Source organism: Ahaetulla prasina, chromosome 14, assembly GCF_028640845.1.
Source record: "Ahaetulla prasina isolate Xishuangbanna chromosome 14, ASM2864084v1, whole genome shotgun sequence".
NCBI lineage: Eukaryota > Metazoa > Chordata > Lepidosauria > Squamata > Colubridae > Ahaetulla > Ahaetulla prasina.
In genome coordinates, this window is record NC_080552.1 from 20,971,252 (window position 1) to 20,997,083 (window position 25,832).

General features: G+C 44.3%; 1 protein-coding gene across 4 annotated transcripts in view; it reads right to left on the reverse strand.

Annotated features, from left to right (window-relative positions):
* The window catches only part of SDK1 (sidekick cell adhesion molecule 1), a 503,056-nt gene that overhangs the window by 176,670 nt on the left and 300,554 nt on the right, over positions 1 to 25,832 (reverse strand). For all 4 annotated transcript variants that reach the window (XM_058157083.1, XM_058157082.1, XM_058157085.1 and 1 more), the window contains one exon: positions 13,547 to 13,683. In XM_058157083.1, the coding sequence (XP_058013066.1) occupies positions 13,547 to 13,683 (137 nt within the window). The remainder of the gene's footprint in view (positions 1 to 13,546; positions 13,684 to 25,832) is intronic.

The window sequence follows — 25,832 nt, forward strand, 5'->3', positions numbered from 1 at the left end:
TTACACCCCAATGCTGAATATATCGACTGAGAAGATACAGGCTCAATTCAAATCAATGCATCTTGCTTACAAGTAAACACTCTTTGGAGTGGATTGTTAGTCAATTAATACCCCCCCCCCCCTTTCAACCATTGATCAGCTGCTTAGCTGCTTAAAATAATGTAATAAAGGGCACTTCAACACTGAATGCAGCGGGCTTGACTTAACAACAAAGACATACGTTTTACCGTTTGAAAAAAAAACTGTTTTCTCTACTTTGCTTAAAGAAGTGTTTATAGAAATGTCCTCACCGGCAATAAAACATCTTCATGTAAAAGTAACAGATTAAAATTCAATTAAAATGTACCTTTTAATCCACTTTACAATTATTCCATGCTGTATGTCCCATCTAATCCTCCCTTAACTGTTCTTTTCTAAGTTGAAGGACCTTAATCTTCTTAATGATGTTTTCTCATATTACCTCTTAATAATAGGAGTGGGTTGTTGTTGTTGTTGTTTTAAAAAATGTAAGTTATAAGCACAGTGCTTTGATGCGACTTAAGTCTTAAGGGTTTTTCTTCAAATACCTGAATTGTTGTGCTGATAAAGAGTTTTCCTAAAGGTCCGACATTGTGGTTTTTGTTTTTCATTAGTGTCTTCAAAGATCTTCTAGAGCAGGGGTCTCCAACCTTGGTCCCTTTAAGACTTGTGGACTTCAACTCCCAAAGTCCCTCAGCCAGCAAAGCTTGGAGGTCATCTAGTCCAGGGGTCTCCAACCTTGGTCCCTTTAAGACTTGTGGACTTCAACTCCCAGAGTCCCTCAGCCAGCAAAGCTTGGAGGTCATCTAGTCCAGGGGTCTCCAACCTTGGTCCCTTTAAGACTTGTGGACTTCAACTCCCAAAGTCCCTCAGCCAGCAAAGCTGGCTGAGGAACTCTGGGAGTTGAAGTCCACAAGTCTTAAAGGGACCAAGGTTGGAGACCCCTGTTCTAGAGATATCCAACAAAAATGGTTTTTGCCAAAATAAGGTAGTCTTTCTAATTGCTTCACATGGAGGTGGATGGAGATGCAGTAAATTACTAACAGGAAGATGGTTCCAAACTGGATAATTCGCCCCTTTCCCTCCACTCCTTTGGGTCTAAAGCAAAGCCATGCATGCTCTCACACCGAACCGTTTGAGACATTCACACAATCAATACCCTCCAGTTTTTTATCTGCCTTCAGGATTCCTGCTAGAAAGCACAATTGGATTTTACAAGAGTGAAATGAAAACCTGTCCTTGTATCGTAATCCCCTCAAAAGCATCCAGTTGTCTTAACTCATACCATGAACCTTTCTCCGTCATCTCATTCCTAGAATCAATCAATCAGAATACAGCTGGCAGGGATCTGGGAGGTCTTCTAATCAAACTCCCTGCTCAAGCAGGAAACCCTATACCATTTCAGACTAGTGGCTGTCAAGTCTCTTCTTAAAAACCTCCAGTCACCGAGTGCCCACAACTTCTGGTGGCAAGCTGTTCCACTGCTTAATTGTCCTCACTGTTAGGAAGTTTCTCCATAATTCCAAGTTGCTTTTCTCCTTGATTAGTTTTATTTCATCTTTGCTTAGAAACATCTCTGTAATCTCATTCCTAGAGTATTTGCTTAAAACCATTTCCTCCATCATTACATCCCTAGAATATTTATTTTATCTTCCAGAAAATACGTCCAGAGGAGCCCACATCCCACTCCAAGCCCATCAAAGTATCTTTTTTTATTCCTCTTCCACAGCCCTTTTCCATCAGTTACTTTATTCATTCATGGGGTGGGGTTTCTTTGATGACCGGTACAAGATTGAAAGGGGCCTCTGTGGCTCAGGCTGCTAAGACAGTCTGTTATTAACAGCAGCTGCTTGCAATTACTGCAGGTTCTAGTCCCACCAGGCCCAAGGTTGACTCAGCCTTCCATCCTTTATAAGGTAGGTAAAATGAGGACCCAGATTGTTGGGAAGGCAATAAGTTGACTTTGTATATGAATATACAAATAGGATGAAGACTATTGCTAACATAATGTAAGCCGCCCTGAGTCTTCGGAGAAGGACGGGATATAAATGCAAATAAATTTTAAAAAAAAGAAAGAAAGGTGGATTAATAAAACCCTGTGTGCAAGTGTGAATGTATGTGTATGACTAAAAATTTTCCAGAGATCTACCCCCACTTGAAAGTTGGACCATAAAGGAAGGCTGAGCGCCAAAGAATGGAGGCCTTTGAACTCTGGTGCTGGAGGAGATTCCTGCGATCCCCTTGGACTGCAAGGCCACCCAACCGGTCAGTCCTAGAGGAAATCAACCCTGACTGCTCTTTAGAAGGCCAGATCCTGAAGAGGAAACTCAGATACTTTGGCCACCTAATGAGAAGGAAGGACTCACTGGAGAAGAGCCTAATGCTGGGAACAACTGAGGGCAAAAGAAGAAGGGGACGGCAGAGAAGGAGGTGGCTGGATGGAGTCACTGAAGCAGTTGGGGTGAGCTTAAATGGACTCCAGAGGATGGTAGAGGGCAGGAAGGCCTGGAGGAACATTGTCCATGGGGTCACGATGGGTCAGACATGACTTTGCAACTAACAATAACAACAACCCCCACTTTACTTTGCATTCTTGGCGTGTTGCACGGGACTCAGCTCCCGAAAGCACATGAATTGATCGCAAATGATTACAATTTTTCTCCAACTTTTTTTCAAAAAAAAACTAGAGTTTTTAGATCCCGCAGCTTCCCAATTCAGCTCGACTTGGCACCAGCCTGAAGGGAGGACAGAGGTTTCTATCTGCGGAAGAAAAGCAGCTTCTCTCTCTCTCTCTCTCTCTGTGTCCACATAGTTAAGGCTGATGGAACATTTCTCCACCAGAGAGTGACACCACATGTGTCACCCCGCAATAAATAAAAACTGTATTCATTAACATTTTAATAAAGGAGGAAATGAGCATGATGGAGACAGATGGGTTGTGTATTTCTCAACCCATCTGTTTGGCAGTCCATTTGTAATACCACACCCAGCAGCCGAGCAGACGGAAGGACCCTGATGGAATTCGCACGCAGCTAGCTTGGAATATCTTCCTTGCCCGCATTTCACGCAGGTATGGAACGGTGACTTTCTCCTCCAAGTCGGCTCGGTGCCACCAGCCTGGAAGAGTTTTCTCTGCTGGGAAACCTGTATGCTTGGGGGTGGGGAAGAGCGTGTTGTGTGTTGTGTGTTGTGGGAGAGTGACTTGGCCTGCCATTTTCAAAGAAGAAACCTCAAAGGTAAGGCAGCTTTGCTGGGAGGGCCGTAATCTATTCCGCTGTCAATGCCTGTGGCTCACGGGTGCCGATTCTTCCCTGCAAGGCTATGAAGAAATGAAAAGCATGAAATCGGTATGAAGCAAAGCAGAATCGCCTCCTTTGCAACTGAGGCTGCGCCCGCTATTATTATTATTATTAGAAAGCCATCTGCCTCCGCGCTGGTTGAATGGGATTCCTTTCTCTCATCGGTATCATAAGATGCTCCAGAGTCACACACACACACACAAAATTTGGAAAATGGGGAACCTTTCTGAAATGACAAGGGCTGGCTGAATAACAGAGCTGGAAGGGACCTTGGAGGTCTTCTAGAATAGAATAGAATAGAATAGAATAGAATTTTATTGGCCAAGTGTGATTGGACACACAAGGAATTTGTCTTGGTGCAGATGCTCTCAGTGTACATAAAAGAAAAGATACGTTCATCAAGGTACAACATTTACAACACAATTGATGATCAATATATCAATATAAATCATAAGGATTGCCAGCAACAAGTTGTAGTCATTCTAGTCCAACCCACTGCTCAAGCAGGAGACCCTATACCCGTGATGGCGAACCTATGGCGCGCGTGGCGGAAGTGGCACGCAGAGCCATCTCTCTGGACATGCAAGCCATTGCCAATTGCTCCTCTGGGTTCCAGCTGATCTTCATATGTGCCGGCCAGCTGGTCTTCACGCACCGGAAAACAGAAGGGCAGCTGTCCGGTTTGCATGCGCGCGCTGGGAAGATGATCTTCCAGTTTCCTGGTCTTCGTACATGCAGGCATGCCAGAAACCAGGAGACCAGAGGGCTGGTGCGCATGCACATGCCGGAAACTGGAAGTTCGTCTTGATCGATGCCAAAAAAGTTCACCATCACGGCCCTAGACCATTCCGGACAAATGGCTGTCTGGTCTCTTCTTGAAAACCTCCAGTGATGGAGCGCTCGCAACTTCTCCTCCACTGGTTAATTGTCCTTACTGTCTGCATGGATCATCTGGTGCAGCCCCTTCTCTCCTCCTCGTCTTTTTCTGAGAAAGGTTGCTTGGTTTCTCCACAAGAGCTACATCAGCTTCAAGCTGGATCGTGGCTGCCATGGTTTGAGAACGTTTCAGTCCCTAAGCATGGGTGCTTTTCAACGAATGCAGTGGAAACGTCTAGGTAAGAAGTGTTGAGACACCGACTCCTTGCAGGGGTTGGATGTGGTCCCACGCCTGCTAAGCAAATATGATGTCCTCGCTGTGTTTGCTGTTGATGGTGGGGAAATACTTGTGACCCAGTGGTGGGTTTCAAATTTTTTTTACTACCGGTTCTTTGGGTATGGCTTGGTGGGCATGGCAGGGGAAGGATACTGTAAAATCACCTCACTCCAGGGGCAGGATACTGCAAAATCCCCATTCCCTCCCCACTCCAGGGGAAGGATACTGTAAAATCACCCCACTCCAGGGGCAGGATACTGCAAAATCTCCATTCCCTCCCCACTCCAGGGGAAGGTTACTGCAGAATCCCCATTCCCTCCCCACTCCAGGGGAAAGATACTGCAAAATCCCCATTCCCTCCCCAATCCAGGGGAAGGATACTGCAAAATCTCCATTTCCTCCCAATCGGCTGGGACTTGGGGAGGCAGAGAATAGATGGGGGAGGGGCCAATCAGAATTTTTACTACCAGTTCTCCGAACTACTCAAAATTTCTGCTCATGGTTCTCCAGAACTGGTCAGAACCTGCTGAAACCCACCTCTGTTGTGACCCTTCAGGTGTGTTGGGACCACAACCCTCAAATGTTCCCCGCCTGCCTGGTAAGGGAGTCGCAATCTGTCTAGGTAAGGATTGTCAGCAATTCCCCACCGGGCCTGTTCCGTCCATTTCTCCATCTTCCACGAAGCATATAGATTGTTCTTACAGCTCTGCCTTTTACAGATGAGCTGCTATGAATCAAAAGAGGATTTCGTCGCTGTGTTGGTGTCCGAAGAATGTGACAAAAATGAATAAGAAGGAAAAAAAGAAAGCCGGGGCAGAATTAGTAAGCAACTTAAAGAAGTTTAATCAAGAAAATGGAAGAGCAGACCCTAACTAGAATATTGAATGACCATAAATGAGCTAATTGTCACCGGTCTGTTTCTTGAAGCTATTCTGTTCCATTTGTTTACTGCAAGTGTAAACACCATTCAAGAGTGCTTAACCTGAGCCGTTTTGATCAACCGAGCAACAACCTATTAATCTCTCCGCCCAGCTTTAAAATTGTGCTCTGTTTATACGCTGCATCTGTAGAATGCTTTAGTCTTTTCTTCTTCTTCTTCTTTTTTTTTTCTTCCTTCTCCCGCCCTCACTTCCATGGTGGAAGATAAAAGATCTGGCAAGAAGAGAGATTAAGCTAAAAACTAATATAAACGAACCCTATTCATCTCCCGGGCACTCTGGCTTTGCAAGGAAAATAGTAGTTTGAAGGAAAAGATGGTATTTTTCCGCACGGCCCAAGGAACCTAGTCGGTTTACGGAGGACCTTTTAAAAAAATTTAAACAGCAAGCTTCTCCTAATCATCAAACTAACCCTTTTCAAAGGCTGCTTCTCCCTGAAGCACAGAATACAAAAAACAAAAAAACAAAAAAACACTTATTCAACAGTATAAAAAAGAACGTGGCAATTCCAGGGACTGGGTTATTTCTTCTGATCCTTTTTCCATTTTGCTTTCAGAAGAAATGGAAAGGTTACATAAATGTCCCTGGCCAATTTCACTGCCTTTGTCCTTCCTAAGCAACTGTCCCTTGGCCAATCCTGAAGTTCTAGAGAAGTCTGGTAGATGTGACAATATCAGCTTTGGGTCAAAGTACTCAGTGGACCGTCATGGCGTCTCTCACTTGGCATCAGCTGTCACATCAACATCAACAAGGTGTTCTCCTGCCAGGTTCTTCTCCCTTGTGATGAACACAGCCTGAAATGTTTCGCTCCTAAGTATCCCACGATGGATAGAGAGTATTTGATCACAAACTCCACTCTGCAGAGACCATCATGCCATAAAAGACAGCTGGAGCTTACTCCTGAGGTTGAGTTGTACTCCAGGTTGAAGGTGGAATGGAACTGGTTACCCTTTCTTCAATGCAATTCATCAGTAACTCTATTGACCCTACTTATGAGTTGCATGCATGCAATGATTAGATGATTAGGGGACTGAAGGCTAAAAGATATAAAGAACGGTTGGTGGAATTGAGTATGTCCAGTTGATGAAAAGAAGGGGACATGATAGCAGTGTTCCAATATCTCAGGGGCTGCCACAAAGAAGAGGGAGTCAAGCTATTCTCCAAAGCACCTGGACAAGAAGCAATGGGTGGAAACTAACAAAGGAGAGAAGCAATTTAGAACTAAAGAGAAATTTCCTGACAGTGAGAGCAATTCATCAGTAGAATGACTTGCCTCCAGAGGTTGTGGGTGCTCTAAAACTGGAAGTTTTAAAAGAGACTGGATAACCATTTGCCTGAAATGCTAAGCAGGGAGTTGGACTAGAGGACCTCCAAGGTCCCTTCCAACTCTGTTATTCTATTCTAGTGGTAATGGCGCTGAAAGCTTTCAGTGTAATGAATGCAACTCTCAGAAATTTCTATTTCAATACCACTGAAACGTTCTGCTTTCTGAGGAAAAGGGAAGACGGAGGGAAGGATTAACATAACATAACATAACATAACATAACATAACATAACATAACATAACATAACATAACATAACATAACATAACATAACATAACATAACATAACATAACATAACATAACATAACATAACAACAGAGTTGGAAGGGACCTTGGAGGCCTTCTAGTCCAACCCCCGGCCTAGGCAGGAAACCCTACACCATCTCAGTCAGATGGTTATCCAACATTTTCTTAAATATTTCCAGTGTTGGAGCATTTACAACTTCTGCAGACAAGTCGTTCCACTTATTAATTGTTCTAACTGTCAGGAAATTTCTCCTTAGTTCTAAGTTGCTTCTTTCCTTGATCAGTTTCCACCCATTGCTTCTTGTTCTACCCTCAGGTGCTTTGGAGAACAGCCCTACTCCCTCTTCTTTGTGGCAGCCCCTGAGATATTGGAACACAGCTATCATGTCTCCCCTAGTCCTTCTTTTTGTTAAACTAGACATACCCAGTTCCTGCAACCGTTCTTCATATGTTTTATCCTCCAGTCCCCTAATCATCTTTGTTGCTCTTCTCTGCACTCTTTCTAGAGTCTCAACATCTTTTTTACATTGTGGTGACCAAAACTGGATGCAATATTCCAAGTGTGGCCTTACCAAGGCATTATAAAGTGGTACTAACACTTCACGTGATCTTGATTCTATCCCTCTGTTTATGCAGCCCAGAACTGTGTTGGCTTTTTTAGCAGCTGCTGCACACTGCTGGCTCATATCTAAATGGTTATCCACTAGGACTCCAAGATCCCTCTCACAGGTACTACTATTGAGCAAGGTACCACATATACGGTACTGGTGCATTTTGTTTTTTTGGCCTAAATGTAGAACCTTACTTTTTTCACTGTTGAATTTCATTTTGTTAGATAGCGCCCAGTGTTCAAGTCTGTCAAGATCTTTCTGTAACTTGAGCCTATCTTCTGGAGTGTTGGCTATTCCTGCCAGCTTGGTGTCATCTGCAAATTTGATGAGTTCCCCATCTATCCCCTCGTCCAAGTCATTGATCTTCCGCTTCCTCATACTGTCCTCACGGTTGCTTTCTATGTCCTGAACAGCTATTTCCACCATGCATTGAGAAAATGGCCTGACAGGGGTCCCAAATCCTAACCCCCAAGTAAAACGAGCAGTTTATCCAGCCCAAATGCTAAGCAGAAGCTCCAGAGCTACCCGTTCTGGAGGCCACCGAGCTGACACAGGCCAATTTAAAACAATCACTTAAATTAAATCATCTGTAATTTTTATTCATTACAGCGATTGTGACTGAAATGATCTCTTCTGCAAATTACTTTGACCAGAATGTATCTACAGATAACGCTGGTATAAATCCCAACTCGCCGCTGAAATAAGAGATGGAAGGCAATATTCGGATGGCGATAAAATACATTCCCATGCGTGCCACCAAAATTACACTAAGTGGCGAGGTTTTCTACTGTAATTCCTCTAACCTTAGCGGAGGATATGTTGACTTTCAGAGTATTCTTGAGAATACACAGAACAGGTTGACTGTTTCTCCCTGTCTTGTTTAAAGGAAGCTGACAACATATTTGCTAATACGCTATACCTGCTCTGAATAATAATTATCGTTTTGTAAGCTGCGCGGAAACAACTACAACTTTGATTTTCAGAAATGGTACTTGGAGGGAATTCCTACAATCTCCCCCCATCCCTCACCCCCCAAAAAAAATATAAATTTAGCAGCTATAGGTTACCATCAGGGGTGGGCTTCAAAAATTTTAGCAAAGGGCTTCTCTGCCCGGTTGCTGGGTAGTTTTGGCCATGATGGTTGTGGCCTAGTTGGACTCCTGCCCCATGGCAGGGGAGTGTTTTTGCCCTCCCTGGGCTCCAGAGGCTTTCTTTGAGCCTCTGGGAGGGCAAAAACGGCCTCTCCAGGCTCTGGAGGCCCTCGGGAGGCTGGAAACAAGCCCGTATCTGGCCTTCCCAAACTTCCCGTAGGTCCATTTTTTGCCCTCCCCGAGCCTCCGCGCATGCCCTGCCTTACCTGCATCCAAAACGAGCTGCGTGGGGACTCCTGGGAGGGGAGGGGAGGGGTGGGCGGGGCCAGCCAGGAGTGGGATTTGGGGGTTCTTCGAACTGCACAGAACCTTAGCTGGAGGTTCTCCCGAACCCCTGCGAACCCCCAGAATAGAATAGAATTTTTTATTGGCCAAGTGTGATTGGACACACAAGGAATTTGTCTTGGTGCATATGCTCTCAGTGTACATAAAAGAAAAGATACGTTCATCAAGGTACAACATTTACAACACAATTGATGGTCAGTATATCAATATAAATCATAAGGATTGCCAGCAACAAAGTTACAGCCACACAGTCGTAAGTGGAAAGAGATTGGTGATGGGAACTATGAGAAGATTAATAGTAGTGCAGATTCAGTAAATAGTTTGACAGTGTTGAGGGAATTATTTGTTTAGCAGAGTGATGGCCTTTGGGAAAAAACTGTTCTTGTGTCTAGTTGTTCTGGTGTGCAGTGCTCTATAGCGTCGTTTTGAGGGTAGGAGTTGAAACAGTTTATGTCCTGGATGTGAGGGATCTGTAAATATTTTCACGGCCCTCTTCTTGATTCGTGCAGTATACAGGTCCTCAATGGAAGGCAGGTTGTAGCAATTATTTTTTCTGCAGTTCTAATTATCCTCTGAAGTCTGTGTCTGTCTTGTTGGGTTGCAGAACCGAACCAGACAGTTATAGAGGTGCAAATGACAGACTCAATAATTCCTCTGTAGAACTGAATCAGCAGCTCCTTGGGCAGTTTGAGCTTACTGAGTTGGCTCAGAAAGAACATTCTTTGTTGTCCTTTTTTAATGATGTTTTTGATGTTAGCTGTCCATTTTAGATCTTGCGATATGATAGAACCTAGAAATTTGAAGAACCTAGAAATTTGAAGAAGATCACCGCTGGTTACCATCCTCCACCTTAAATTCATACTTAAGAAGATTCAGGTTCCTCAAGCGCTCTTAATAATAGTAGCTGAATTAAGGATTTTGTTTTGGCTATAAGTTATATGTTATTAGAAAGCCAGTCAAGCTTTGGAAATCAAAAGGAGAGAAACTCGAAATAACGATACTGTAGAACCCCAATTGGGAGGAGCTGCACCGTACGGTAAACATCAAACTCTTGTGTTAAGTTTTTCACAACCGACAAACCCCACAGCATCCTGTCTACAAATATCTCTTGACTCCTGGAGAATTACAGAGAATAACCCTGCCTCTGTCTTCCTTTGCAAGAGAGTATTTGGGACGTTCCTACATATTGTACTTTCACGTCAGTATAACGGTCCGTAGACAATTCAGATATGAAACCCCAATTCTTCTTTTTTATATATATAGAATTGATCCAACCAATCTCACTCCCTTCCTTTTTCCTCCAATTATACCGTTGTATTGAAGATCCACCATCCGTTCTCCAGTTTTCTCTCCTTTTTTGTATGTGTGCTTTCAGATAACAAAAGCGTAAGCGAGGTGCATGTATTTGATGGGCACTGAGATACGCCGGCAGATTATGATGTTATCAAATAAAATCATAGGATTTGTCTGACAGCGTGTGAGAGTTCAGGGGGAAAAAAAAATCTCTTCATCCTCTCCAGGATTACCGAAGCAATTTTTGTAGGATATTATCAAACCGCTGCTGAGCTTCTTACTGAATTTTAGAGGTAAATTGTTACATTTTTCCAGTTGACAATCCTGCCTTAGTCAATCAGTTGGATTCTAGCAAAGGTTCATATTCTGGATGGCATCTGACCCACTCAGATTGGGAAAAACGGGAATACTGCGGTGGCACGGAGGCTGATCAGAAACACAATTGAACAACTGAGGTATCAGGCATTGGTTGTTAAAAAGTTGACTTTGTAAAAATATATAAATAGAATGAGACTATTGCCTTATACACTATAAGCTGCCCTGAGTCTTCGGAGAAGGGCGGGGTATAAATGTAAACAAAAAAAAAAAAAGGCAAGTCAGAAGCATCGCAAAGACACCAGGGCTTCGTTCAGGATCTAAGAGTAAGCTAAATGTAGATACCTTTTGAAATTTATTTATTTATTTATTTATTCATATTTTTATACCGCCCTTCTCCGAAGACTCAGGGCGGTGTACAGCCAATAAAACAACAAGAATCCTAACAAATTAAAATACAATATCAAATTTAAAAAACTGATTCAATCGCTGTATACTTAAAATATTAGCTAAAATTTATCAAAACTAAAACCTTAGTAAAACCCTATTAAAACCCACTAAAACCCCCCATACTAAAATCAATCAGGCCAGCCCCGCTTGGTGAAAAAAGAAAGTCTTGAGCTCGCGTTTAAAGGTCCGGAGATCAGGGAGGAGACGGAGTCCCACCAGCAGCTCATTCCATAGAGCCGGGGCCCCCACAGAGAACGCCCTTCCCCTGGGGGCCGCCAGCCGACATTGACTAGCCGACGGCACCCTAAGAAGACCCTCCCTGTGGGCGCGCACTGGACATACCGGACAATGGGAGGTAACTGTCGGCAGAAATCCTAGATGGGTCCATCAGGACCATCAAGGGATGAATGCTAGCTATTGAGGTCTTTGATTTCTTGGATAGAAGCACACACAACTTTTCCTTGAGCACTTCTCGCGCCTCCATTTTCCTTTCTTACTCATTTTTGAAGGAAGCCACAAAAGGGAAAGAGACATTAAGCATGTATGGCAACAAACAGGTAACTGGGTGGGTTGAGAAGAAATTGCACAAGGAAGGAACTGGGAACCTGTGTGGCATCTGAATATGGCTGATTACATCTTCTAAGAGACCCCCACCAGCTGAGCTAGTGATAAGGAGCATGTGTGTGTCACAGTTTGGCAATATTTTGAAAGCCACATGTTCCCCTTCCCTAACACTCTCTACTCATCTGCTTGCAACAAAATACTTCATGCCTTACTCGAAATTATGGGTTTAGACAATTTAGAACTTCGCCGTCTTTGGTCTGACCTAAGCATAGTACATAAAATCATCTGCTACAATGTCCTACCAGCCAATGAATACTTCAGCTTCAACCAAAACAATAAATAACAACGTTAACCGCTCCAATCTTGATTGCAGAAAATATGACTTCTGTAACAGAGTTGTTAATGCCTGGAATGCACTACCTGACTCTGTGGTCTCTTCCCAAAATCCCCAAAGCTTCTACTGTTGACCTCACCCCATTCCTAAGAGGTCCGTAAGGGGCGTGCATAAGAGCACCAGCGTGCCTACCGTTCCTGTCCTATTGTTTCCTTTCGTTATATCCAATTAATATAGTTATTACATATTCATACTTATATATATGCTCTTATATTGTATAGTTATTTCATGCTTATGCTTATATATACTGCGTGACAAAATAAATAAAAATAAAATAAATAAATACATGAGCACACAATAGATACAAACTGATGACTAGGGGAAAGGGGAGAAGTTTTACTTTTTAATTAGGTGAAAACCGCGGGAACCTTCAGAGTCGGTTTTTGCCAGTTGTGCTAATATGAAGCATCCAGAAAAACCGTTCCTTGAGGGACATACCTGCTTCCGAGTTCTGCTTTCTTTGGGTGCATTACCTGGAACACTGACAGAGGCAATCCTGTCTCCCCTAAGCCTTCTCTTTGTAAGTTAAAGATACCTTTTCCCCCTTAGCCATTCATCGTACAATTTAGCCTCCAGACCCCTGACCATCCTTGTTGTACTCTTTCCTGCACTCTTTAGAGGTGGAAAGAAAGGGGCTTCCCTGGCACAGAAGCGCAGGTGAATCACTTTGTAAGCTAAACTCTGGAGATAAGGCGCCAGGTCAACAATTTGCAGGCTGGCCCAGTTCATCACCGGGGAAATTTAGAAGGACAAAATATCATGCAATCGACACGGCCGACATTTCGAAACTGTGCCTGGATTTCCCAACGGCAGCTCCCAGCAAGGAATAACAAGCCACTCACCCTGGGCTTATTAAGACAAACATCACGTGATGTGCAGCAGCTGGAAAAGCAGATGTGGTGAAGGGAAGCTCCCAATTAAAACACCCAGCATCACAGAACAAACCATTATTCACTCAGCGAAATTGGAATTATTATTTTTTTTTAAATCCACACAAATAAGAAACACAGGGTGCCGGGTTTTGCATGCTTTGCCTGCCTAGACAGGAGCTATTTCGAAGACAATGAGAAAGAGGAATAAGCCAGAATGTCAACTCACAAAGCAACCCTGACCTGCTCTCAAATTGCCATAGACAAGGGGGGGATGGGAAAACAGTGAAGCAGCACAGCAGCCAAAAACAAAAGCACTTTCCAGACATCTCTCTCTCAAGGCTGTCTCCCAGAGTTACCCAGAACGGCCGGAGAAGAGTGATCTCTACAACCCGCGAAATTGCTCCGTTGGCGAATGTGACTGATAACATACCCTGGAGGGAGGGGGGGAAACAGGGTCAGGTCTGGGCCACAAATTACTTGGGGTCAGAGTTGGCTTCACTTGGAACGTGCCGACATGAAGCTCCTAATAAATAACTGGATTTCTTTTGAAGCTTGGCTTGAGGCTGATGATTTAATTAGGGCATCCGTTGGAACCCTATTCGGAGGTGAAGGGAGGTCTTGGCCATCACTTACTGTTCTCAGAGACTTCGACGATGTAATGCAGAACTGGACTGTTTCCATCAAAGGGTCTCACCCAGGAGAGGATGACGCTGCGGCTGAAGGAAGAATTCAAAGCGGCAAACAGGTTCTGGGGTGGATGGGGCAGCTCTCTGTGAAAATAAAACACCCGTTATTCCTCGCAATTTGAATCAACAAGTAGAGACTTGACAAAGAAATCTGGCTAGCCGAAGGATGCCGAGATGGTTACAAGTAGACAGGGTTAATGACCAAGTCAAGTAACATTGGAACGCTGCTGAGTTGGGCTTGTGATTATGATTTATTTGGAAGAATCTTCGGTCGACGCTTATGCAGCTAATGGCACCACTGTTTAACATAGGGGTAAACGCCAATTTTCACATTTGAATTTGTTGTGGTTTTTTTGTTTGTTGGTTTTGTATAATGGAGGCAACTTGGTCCATACAGTAGTGGCCAAAATTGTGGAAACCTTTTGGGAAAAGTGTATTTTTGAAGTTTGATGGCTAATAAAAACCACTTTTTTTTTTGGGAGTTTCAAGATAATCCTATTCCACTGCTGGAACGACCTGGGAATAGCCCAGACCTTAACACAATTAAAAATCTATGGAGCCGACTAAAGAAACTTGTTAGTCAGAAGCGACCCAGCAATAAAACCCAGTTAATACAATCAATCGTTCAATCAATCTTGGTTTCACATTAGAACGGCTGCAGAACTCAAAGACTTGGTTCACTCCACGGGAAAACATTGTAAGGCTGTAATTCATGCTAAAGGTTACCCAACTAAGGATTAACTGACACGGTGATCAGTTTTGTGTATCTCGTTTTTTCTATGGCAATAATTTTTGTATGTCTCATTTTTTTCTATGCATTTCCTTTTTCTTCTTTATATTGTAACTGCGATTCTAATAGCAAATCCTTCATAAAAGTCATTGCATTACATTCTTGATTAAATTATCTTTCAATTGATATATAATTTTATGGTACTAGTCCACCCCCCAAAAAGTGGTGTTATTAGCTAGTTTTAGAAAATACACTTTTCCCAAAAGGTTTCCACAATTTTGGCCACGACTGTATATGGGGAGATTTTGTTTTTAAATCGGAAAGCTGTAAAACATGGAAGCAGACGATTGGAATGATGGAACAGGGCAGAGTGAGGATTTAAATCAGAATTGATAATACTCAGACAAGCAGAAAACAATACTCAGGCAAGCATTTCGAACCTCACTTACAGTGGTGGAGATCGACCATTTTAAAGGCAGCCATTAGTACAGATTAGGGTTGGTAGAGCCGTAATAACATAATTGGGATTAAAAGAAAGTTCCTGCAGAGGAAATGAAAATGCCCATAGATACCATATAATAAAGATTACATTGAATACAGTTACTGGGGGGCGGGAAATAATACCCTTAAGACAGGATTTCTAAAAATGCGTGGGATTAAGCACGCATACACCTGTCCAATCGGAAAGATGAAGAAAAGGAAAGGGAGCACGCATTGTTTTCGGCCAAATAGCATCAGGAAAGCTTTTTGCAAATTAAGACAACCGAATATCTTCAATCCAAGGCCAAAGCCAGGACCCTAAGAAGATTCTTCCTGTTCAGTTTGATTCACATGATCTACATTAGGGTAGCACAATGCTTTTTCCAGATGAAAGGTCGCGCGTGGATTTTGAGTAGCTTGCCTGGGCTAGCTACAGAGAACGAGCAGATACGATGGTTATTTCCCAAAGGGATTAAAAAGTCATTATGGAAACAACCAAGTAACGAACACTAGAGCTGTTTCTGGTGATGTGGTTACTGAGTTTAAGGCTCCTCTAGGCCTTAAGGGTGTCAACTCAATTTCATGGAGGGCTGCATCAGAGCTGTGGTTGACCTCGGGGGTGGGTGGGTCGGGGGGGGGGCGTGGCTGACTGGGCAGGTGTGGGTGTGGCTGATTGGGTGGGTGTGGCCAGCTTGACACCACTCCCCAAACTGCTGGCATGTTTCCTCTTTGTGTTGGGTAGACTGAGTCGAAGTGACGCAGGCTGGCCCCTTATATTTTCCAGGACAGCTCCGCGGGCTGGATCTGACCACATTGTTGTGACCGAGGCCCAAGTAGTGATTACCAAACACAATTCAGTCCTGAACAAACTTATTTCATTAAAACAAAACATTAGTCCAAAACAAATTTTTCACAAACAGTCCTTCGGCCTTATCACCAACCTTTGTTGTCTTTGGCCACCTCCCAAAGGCTTTTCTTGGCAAAACCCCCCACAAAGTTCAAGAGTCACTGACAAGAAGCAATGGAATCAACATTGCTTTTCTACAAAGAACCCAATGGCTCGTTGCTGCTCTTTTAAGCCTTATGGGAGTGGCCAATAATCTCCTGGCCTTACTCCCAAGTCGTCCTTTTTGCTTCAGCTGCTCTTGCCTTCTGGCAACTCTTCTCATGCATGCACTAGGAACAGAGTCCTGTTCCTCTGCATCTCTGCTGTCCACCTCTGGAGACTCCGAAGTCTGCGCATCACTCCCAGATGGCCCTGGCCCCATTTCTGCCTCTGATGCAGAGCCCTCATCTGGGCCATCCCCTGACTCCAGGACTGTCCCCTCGTCCTCCCCAGCCTCCTCACTGTCCGACTCCGCTGCTTGGTCCTCAGGCTGCTGGCGGATCACAACACACATCTTGAGTTGGATTTGAGTTTGACTCCCCCCTGCTCTAGACAAGAACAGGCTACACCCTTCCCTATAAGCAATTGACCCAACTCAAACAGTGGATATAGATTTGCAGAGCACTAGGAAGTGCTTTCTTTTCTTTAAATCACGACAGCCGGAGGAGAGGAACAGTGGTCCCAATCTTGTCTCAAAGTCTTAAGTTATCTCTCCAGATAACAGATCTTGATTAATCTCCTTTATCAAAGAAGGGCCCAACCCAACTAAGAATTTAGCCCTGAGTGCTCTCAGGAAGTCTCCTCTCAATATCAATTATTGCTGACCCTCGCTACTCAAGACGAAATACGTAGTAATTGTACTTGACACCCTTAATTGAAATCTGCCCTCGTTGCTTTTCATATTTTATGAAGCTGATGCGTACTTAAGAGCTATCAAAAAATCTCAGTGTGACCATCTTCATAAACAAAAGCATTTCCAGCTCGGTGCCGTTTTAAAACCGGAGCTGTGGAGAGCCGGGCTCTGCGTTTCAGATGTAGCTGAAGTGGAAAAAAAGAACTTAATTTCGACATCGCCGAAGACGTGGTTCCTTACAACCTTGGCCTTAACTGAAGAACTAAATTAGATTTGCGTGGGTAAAAGGGATCCCTGAAAGGAAACAAGCTCTACTTATGACTGTTTATTAAATTCCAAATGAAAAGAGACGCTACCTTTTCAACAGCGATGGAGGCGATAGAAAGCCTCTGCAACAATTCTAAAGGCTATTGTAACAATGGGGAGCTACCGGATGCAAATCATAATTTCTAGTAATGCAGATCCTTGCGTTCTTTCAGATATATCTGTCAGATGCAAGCAACCAAGCAACCACAGCCACTTGTGAATAGCTAAAGTCAGGAACTTTATTGTTTAACGCCTATGTGACAAGAACCTCCTCCAGACTGGTGGGAATGACCAGATAAGGGAGATCAAAGTTATGCCTCTCGCAGCCGTACAAGGATTCCAAGCTAGGTCCTCACTTGACCCCTCCTTCTGGCCTAGCTGGCAGCTTTCCGACATAACTGGAGTCCCAGGCAGGGATGTACCTGAATAAACGTGCTCAAGCAACAGCCAACAAAAGCCGAAAGATCTATGTACAACCCAGTGAATTTAGGACTCGTGCATCGATTGGAAGCCGTTTCACACCGCTCAAATCCCAGTTTGAGTTACAGCTGGCTCTTCTTCTTCCAAAGCGCGCAGAGTTTCTGCAGAAAAGCTGTTAAAACTGTCAAACAAGCTGCCTAATTATGCAAAACAAAAGATGCAAGCGCACACTGAGAGAGCGGTTGTTGGCGGAGAGTGGCTGCCAGTGCGCCGAGTAAATGTCTGATGGTGACTGCATGAAATTCAAACCGGTTTTCGCTGGTTAGGTACGTCTTTCAAGGCAGAGGTGGCCTTTCATGTTTCTTTGCTGGTACTTGGAGGATGTTCTCTTAAGCAGACTTAGAAACCGGGTTCTTTGGGGTGGATAAAAAATGATGGGGATTTGGTTTTACCTACTTCAAATTCGAATCTCAAAGGGGAAAAGCAAAGAGATTCTTTGACTCCTGAAATACAACGTCTATCTTGTCTATGTTATTTAGGAAAACATGCCGGATCCTTAAGAAGCCGGCACCAGCTAATATTTTCTAATAAATCCTGAATTCATGTATTACATGTATTCTTGTATTACGGAATCACAGAATAACAGAGTTGAGAGGGACCTTGGAGGTCTTCTAGTCCAACCCCCCCTGCTCGAGCAGGAGACAAATTCCTCAACTTCTGTTTTAGAATTTCCTGATGAAGCAGGAAGGCTCCCTGCAAAGATTAAGCTCTTCTAAGGTTGACCTCTCAGCCAATGTATTAATAAAATTGGGAGGGACCTTGGAGATCTTCTAGTCCAACCCCTCCCTGCTCGAGCAGGAGACAAATTCCTCAACTTCTGTTTTAGAATTTCCTGATGAAGCAGGAAGGCTCCCTGCAAAGATTCTTCTAAGGTTGATCTCTCAGCCAATGTATTAATAAATACATTGGCGGAGAGATCAACCTTAGAAGAACTTAATCTAGAAGAATCTGAACTCTTGCCCACTAATTCACAGTATATTGACCGTGATGACTTGGAATTAATGGACTAAAGGTCCGACACATATGGTAGGCATCAAAGTGAAAAAAACCCTGGTAGGTTTTAAACTGTCACATTATCGCAAAGTCTTTTCTTCAGTTATATTCGGCATGTAATAATAGCAAAATGTTAAATGGTCTTTTCAGTTAAATAGTCTATGGCATTAATCGCAAAGACCGTAAAACGTGAGAAAAATGAACTGGTGCCTTCTATAATCTGTAACTGTCTGCAGCCATTCGTGCCCACATACCTTAAGCCCTTAAAGGTAAAACCGCTGGGCGTGCAAGAAACATTTGTCACCAGAAACACTGATAGGAAAAGGAAAAAGAATTCCAGACCAAGAAAATGTCTTGGCCTTTCAATTCCACCCAGAAGTGGATATTAACCATTATTAATTTCAGGCGAACAAATGTTTTGATGTCATTCCCCGAAGCACAGAAAAGATTGCGAGTACAGTGAGTTAAATGAAATAAAATAAAATAAAATAAAATGAGCTGCTTTTACAGTCGTGAACTCTTGATGGGTTGAACTGGGTTTCCTGCCTTTCTGGAAACTTTAAGTCTATGAAATTATTTGCCTATTAATGAAATCTCAGAAGTGTCAATGGGGCAAATCGTCACCCGAGAATCTTTGCCTGTCAAAATGAGGAAGTAAAATATCCTTCCAACTCAACACTGTTAACGCTGCTTTTAAAATAGAAACCCAAAGTAAGTGCTATTATTAAATCCTTTCTGCTTTAGGCAAATGTGTTGCAGATATTTAACAAATCTTCTCTTGACGTGAGTAAGGAGAATTTCTAACTATAAATAAATAAAACATCTCTTCATCCATTGGCAAGAAGTTTCAAGATGCTATCAATGTTTTTTTGTTTTTAAATCTCCTCTCAGTTTTGGCCATGTGTATGTGTGTGTGTGTGTGTGTGTGTTATTTTTACATAAGCTTGATGTTTTGGGTGCCAATCTTAAAACAAGGCATTTTAAGGCAACAATATGGTTTCCCAGTTAGCTATTTAGCTGCTCTGGCCAGGAAATCAACTGGAGCTGGATAATAAGAGAGTTGTTAATGCCTGGAATGCACTACCAGACTCTGTGGTCTCTTCCCAAAATCCCCAAAGCTTTAACCAAAAACTATTTACTATTGGCCTCACCCCATTCCTAAGAGGTCTGTAAGGAGCGTGCATAAGAGCACAAAAGTGCCTACCGTTCCTGTCCTAATGTTCCCTTTGATTGTATCCAATTTCATATAGTTATCACATACTTATGATTATATTTATGCTTACACATCGTATAGTTATTTCATGCTTATGCTTATATATACTGTTGTGACAAATAAATAAATAAATAAGATAAATAAATAACCCAATAGATTTGCATCTATGTTGGGATTGTCATACTAACAACAGCCTGGACTTTTCATGAGATTTAATTCTTGAACACTTCGTTAGCCCTTCTTGCCCTTAATTACTGCAATAGCTACTGGTGGAATTGAGTGAATATATATTCTCTATTGCTCAGGTCATAAGATAGCAATAGTAGCACTTAGACTTTACATACCACTTCACGGTGCTTCACAGCCCTTTCAAAGCAGTTTATAGAGTCAGCATATCGCCCCCAACAATCCGGTTCCTTGTTTTACTGACCTCAGAAGGATGGAAGGCTGAGTCGACCTTAAGTCGGTCAGAATCGAAGGAATCGAACTTCTGGTACTGAGCAGAATTTGCCTGCAATACTGCAGTCTAACTATTGCGCAAACTTCCTTGACTGGAACAGCTCATCAAGTTTTATTCTCACAACCAATTAGGTGGAGGCTGGGAAAAGAGATTAAGGAGCCGTGGTGGTGCAGTGGTTAGAATGCAGTATTGCAGGCTAATTCAGCCGATTGTCACCAGTTCGATTCTTACTGGCTCCAGGTTGACCCAGCCTTCCATCCTTCCAAGGTTGGTAAAATGAGGACCCAGATTATTGGGGGCGATGTGCTGACTCTGTAAACCGCTTCGAGAGGGCTGTAAGGCACTATCAAGCAATATACAAATGTAAGCCCTATTGCTGTGGTCCATTACTCTATTTTCCCCTGAGTTGGCTATTCTGGATTTCACACAAAGGGTTGAACTAGGCTTGCCTACTTGGCAAAGCTTGTGTGCTATCACAAAGTCATGAATATGAAGAGCCTCTAGATCAGCACTCACCAACTGGTGATCCATGGACCACTTGTGGTCCGTGAGAAAATGTTGGTGGTCCGCAGAAAAATTATTTGCATTTTTTCATATTGCACTAAATCAGGGTTTCTCAAACTATGGCCCCTGGGCCAGATATGTGCAATGAACGTTTGTGTTGCTGCAGAGAGTCTCCTCCTTCGGGGTCTTTTTTTGTGGGTCAGAGGGGGGCAGAAATTCCAACTTGGGGTCTGCTTCAGCCACCTGGTGTGGGGCTTTGGGCGAAGGCTGGAGGGAAGGGCTGTTGGTGGCGATGAACCGGAGGTCCTCGTTCCAGTGGGACTGCATCATGGACTGGAACTGGCTGAGCATCTCAGCCCACTGAGTCTCTAGGCGCCGGTACCTGGCCTTGCACTCCAGCAGGTCTTCCCTCTGCTTGGAAAATCTATGCTCCTAGTCCTCAGTGAGGTGCTTCTGCTGAGCCTCCTTCTCGCTCAATCCGATTTGAACTGATCCAGCTCTTTTTCATGGTGGCTGCTTAGCTCCAACAACTGCTTCCCGTTGGGGGCCCTAAGGAGCCCAGACGGGCAGGCGAGGAGTAGCGAGTAGAGGCTGGCAAGGTACCCCTCGACGTGAGTGACATCGAGTTGGCCACGCCCACCCAGTCACATGACCACCTTGCCACGCCCACCCAGCCGGTCATTAGGCAGATCATATTAGTGGTCCAAGGGATTTAAAATTATAAATGTAGTGATCCCTGAGGTCCAAAAGTTTGGTGACTCCTGCTCTAGATCACGGGTGTCAAACACAAGACCTGAGGGCTGAATCCGGGCACCAGCACACGGAGCTGTCCTGGAAAATGTAAGGGGCTGGCCCGCGTCGCTTCAGCCTGGTTTACCCAATGCAAAGAGGAAATATGCCAGGAGTTTGTGAAGTGCCATCAAGCTGGCCGGGCCCACCCAGTTGGCCACACCCATTCAGTTGGCCACGCCCCTCCACCGCTCCCGAGATCAACCACAACCTTGGTGCAGCCTTCAACAAAATTGAGCTTGACACCCCTGCTCTCGATCTTCTACACGGAGCGCAGGGGTTTCTCGATTGAACCCGGCACTGCCCTGATGACGGTTCTCTTGCTTTCCTATCAGTATTGCTGAAGACCAGCTTCTTATTTTGAGAAGCTGTCTCGTTCGCACCACACGTGTTTTCGGTGCCACAAATAACCCAAAGGAAACCATCTGAGATCTGCTTCTGTTTCTCCCCTCCCCCCCACTCTCAGAATGAGGCATCGGGAGAGCAGCCCTCCCCCCTCTCCCTTTGCGCTGTGCAAGCCCGCACATGTGTTTTTCTACCACTGCAGGTAATTTTGGATACAGCAGTAATTTTTCTTTCCTGCATAATAGCCCACCAGAGAGGTTGGAAATTACTATAAAAAAAAAAAAAACCCTTCTCTATTGTATGGAAAAGATAATCTGCTTTCTGCCTGACTTCTTCTTAATTGTTCTCACTCAGATGAAGCGTGCAAAATGAAAGGAGCGCAAATGGTACAAGCAGTCAATGCAACTGGGGAAATATGTAGAATCCACAACAGGGTTTTGTGTTGTTTTTTTTTTAAATATCACTGGGTGTCATTGAGAGTTGTGCTAGTATGCATTACTGAGAGCCGTTCTTATTGAGTCTCTTTTATTGATGGGGAAATTCAAACTCGTTTGGTTCACATTGCTGGCATTTGCGTTTTTTGTCTCGTCTTTGTGTTGCTCTCATCGTGTTTGCACTACTTCAGGAGCATCTATAATACGGACACGTGGTTAAGGACTGGCTCCTACGGTTCGATAACGGGAAGCTGAGTTAGACAAGGAGCGATGGAAGAGGAAATGGCTTGAGGAGGAAAAGGGGACGAAGAGAATTAACCCGATGGAAGAGAATTTTTTTGTACTTCGAAGTTGAAATCTGGGGTCCGTGGTGCTCTCTGACCTTGGTGGTTTTCTTGCAGATTTTTCATGACCCAACTAGGGGACAAGCCAGGGGTGAAATGCTCCCGGTTCGGACCGGATTGCCTGATTGTAAAAAAAAAAAAAATGCTTTTAAAGGGTTAAAACAAGGCTCTGACGATCCCAGCTGAGTTGCCTGATCTTCAGAGGCATTTTTTTTAAACTTTTAAAAGCATTTTTTAAAAGATAAAAAAGCTGAAGCCTGCTAGGGAAAAAATGGAGGGTGTAGGCAGAAAATGGGAGGTGGGGGGATTTGTTTGAGAGAGAGAGAGAGAGAAAGAGAGAGAGAGAAAGAAAGAAAAAAGAAAGAAGGAAGGAAGGAAGGAAGGAAGGAAGGAAGGAAGGAAGGAAGGAAGGAAGGAATCTAGTTATAAGTCAGGATGGGAGGGAGGGAAGGGAAGGAGGGAGGGAAGGAAGGAAATGGAAGAAAGAAAAGGAAAGAAGGAAGGAAGGAAGGAAGGAAGGAAGGAAGGAAGGAAGGAAGGAAGGAAGGAAGGAAGGATTACAAACCTTGCACTAGACGCAGCTTCAGAGGATAATGCAGGGCTGAAAGAGACCTGGAGGTCATCTAGTCCAAGCCTGCTCCAGCAGGACATTGTTAGTGAGTTTCTTTCTTCTGATCCCCCAGTCACATGGTTACATAGCCACGCCCACCAAGTCACACGACCCCCCCCACCAAGCCACACCCACAGAATCGGTAGGAAAGAACTTTAGATTTCACCAATGGAACAAGCCCCACTTCCTTCTAGCATTGATGATGTTACTTAGTTAGGTCATAAAAAGTCTGCAAGAAAATCACTGATTTCCGAGAGAACCAAAAGCTCCCATAGAAGAGAATTACGTTAAAGTCTCTGAAAACCGGCCTGGTTATTTTAGCACAGCGGTTCTCAACCTGTGGGTCGCAACCCCGTTGGGGGTCGAATGACGATTTGCCAGGGGTCGCCTAAGACCATCGGAAATATGGGAAGTATACTTGCGAGTTGAAGAATCGCGCTCCAATGGTTGACTCCACAAGCCAGGCTCTTCAAATCGCTAGCCGAATTCGGCTTCAGGCGCGATGAATTAAAAAAGAGAGAAATCTTTGCTCTGATGTCTCCCTCTCAAGCCAGCTGCAATCACTCCCAATCGCTAGCCTAATCTGGCTTCTGGCGCGATGAACTTAATAGGGGAGGAGTCTCCGCTTTAATGCCTCCGTCCTCAAGGCAATCGCAAGCAGTTCAGATCGCTAGCCAATACGGCTTCAGGCGCGATACATTCAAAACGAAAATAATTTTACGGTTGGGGTCGCCGCATTGCGGGGAATTGTATTAAAGGGGTCGCAGCACTATAAAGGTTGAGAACCACTGTTTTAGCAGAACAAGTTATCTATGCAGAAGGCCTCAAATCCAATTGTGGACAACCTTGGTTAATACTGCAAAGCTGGCAAAGTTGGTGGACACCCAGAAAGGGTGAGAAGGTAATTGAAGCTGAGAGGTCAAGGGCCTGGAATGTCTTTGCCCTTTAATGGTCTCGAGATGGTCTACACCCCAAATGCCAGGTTAAAAGTTCTCAACGGGGTACAGGCGATGTCAAATTGCAAACGAGAGCTGTGCCAATCCTTCGAAGGAGGCTCTTCGGAACATGCAGGAGCATACCAGAGGCTTCCAACCTTGGCAGCTTTAAGACCTGTGGGACATGCTGGCTAGGGAATTCTTGGAGTTGAAGTCCACAGGTCTTTAAGTTGCTAAGGCCGAACACCCCTGCATTACCCTCTGCGTCTCCTCTTGCAATCGTTAAAGCAGCCGCATCTGGGAAACAGTGGAGCCAAATGTTCTGTTGATGCGCAAACAGGCAGGGCCAGCTGGGAACCGCTTTAGCAGCAGCTGCGCGGGCCAGGAACAGGCCTCTTCACTTTAACCATTCAAAAGGAGGTGCTTGGTCTGCTCTCCTGTGCTTTCCGAAGCTTTCTTTCAAAGGATTTACGCAGCCCTATGGTAGATGATCGGGAGTCGGCTTCTAACGGGCTTCTTCATTTTGTATTTCAACAAGTGGTGGGTTGCTCCTGGTTCGGTCCGGTTCTTGCGAACCAGTAGTAATGGCAGCAGGAGACTCTGCCTACTCGCCCCAATGTCATCACTGATGATCTGCGCTTGCGCACGCTCCCATTGCAAACCAGTAGTAAAGATAAGTAGACCCCACCCCTGGTTTCAACCCTGCTGTCAACTCTGAAGCGAACCTGGCTGGGGAGCATTTTGGAGGCTTCAGGGTTGCCACAATGCGAAGAGAGGATAAGGAGGGGGAACATAGGGAGATGTTGCGGGGGAGGAGGGTTGTAGCTGAAACTAAACAGTTTCCTGTGGGAACCAAGGACATTCCAACAGGTGGCTGGAGGAAAGGAGGGGCGAAGTAACCAAGCAACCAGCCAGCACCTTGATTGGACAATGTGACCGACTGTTTGGGGGAAGGGGGAAACTTTCACCTTTTTAAATCAGCGGAAAACCACGGGAACTCTCAGAGCCGGTTTTCACCAGTTTGTGCCCATATGATATCTCCAATAAAACTGTCCTTTGAGGACTCTGCCCGCCTTGGAGTTCTGCTATTACTTGGAATCTTGACACCTGCCTCCAGATGAAAAATAAAATGAACAGGACGAGGCAACAGCTGGCGATTTCAAAAGAGGAATCGATCGAGGCTCGGCAGTGGAGAGGTGACCCTCTTCAGAAATCCAAGATGGGTTGCAATAAACTTCAACTATGCACGGGTTATTTGGGATAGTTGATGAAGGAGGCTTCAAGAGAAAGCTAAGTATGACAAGCTGGCAAAAATGGTTATTATTCCCTCCAAAAGCTGACAGACCTTCCAGATTGTAGAAATGATCGCGCTAGGAATTCCTTTGTCCTGTTCCACAAAACACTCTTGATTCTTTCACGACTTGCTTTTGTTGCTCCGGCAGAAGAAATGCAGCCAAGGAGCGATGAATTCAAGCCCTTTTTAGTTTCATGAGAACATCTGAATACGGGAGAAAAGTAGGCAAATCTGACGGAGGGAGGAATGCTGGGTGTTCGAGAGATCAAAGGACCTGGGCATCTTGAGAGAAACGTTGGCTTGTTAGAAGCAACATTTTCTGATCGATTCGTGAACTGCAATAATAAGATCCAATCATCTTGCAATTTCGTCTTGCAATTTAACACGACATGCGGCACTTTAGGCAGGTGCAAATACATTTTGCTTGTGGGACACACACACACACACACACACACACACACACACACACTCAACTTTTTTATATTGTTGTCACGTACAGAGACTCATGTTTGCCACCCGTGCAAAGTCTCCTTCCTTTGTAGGGCTGGCTGCATACTCAAAACGAACTGTTAAGATG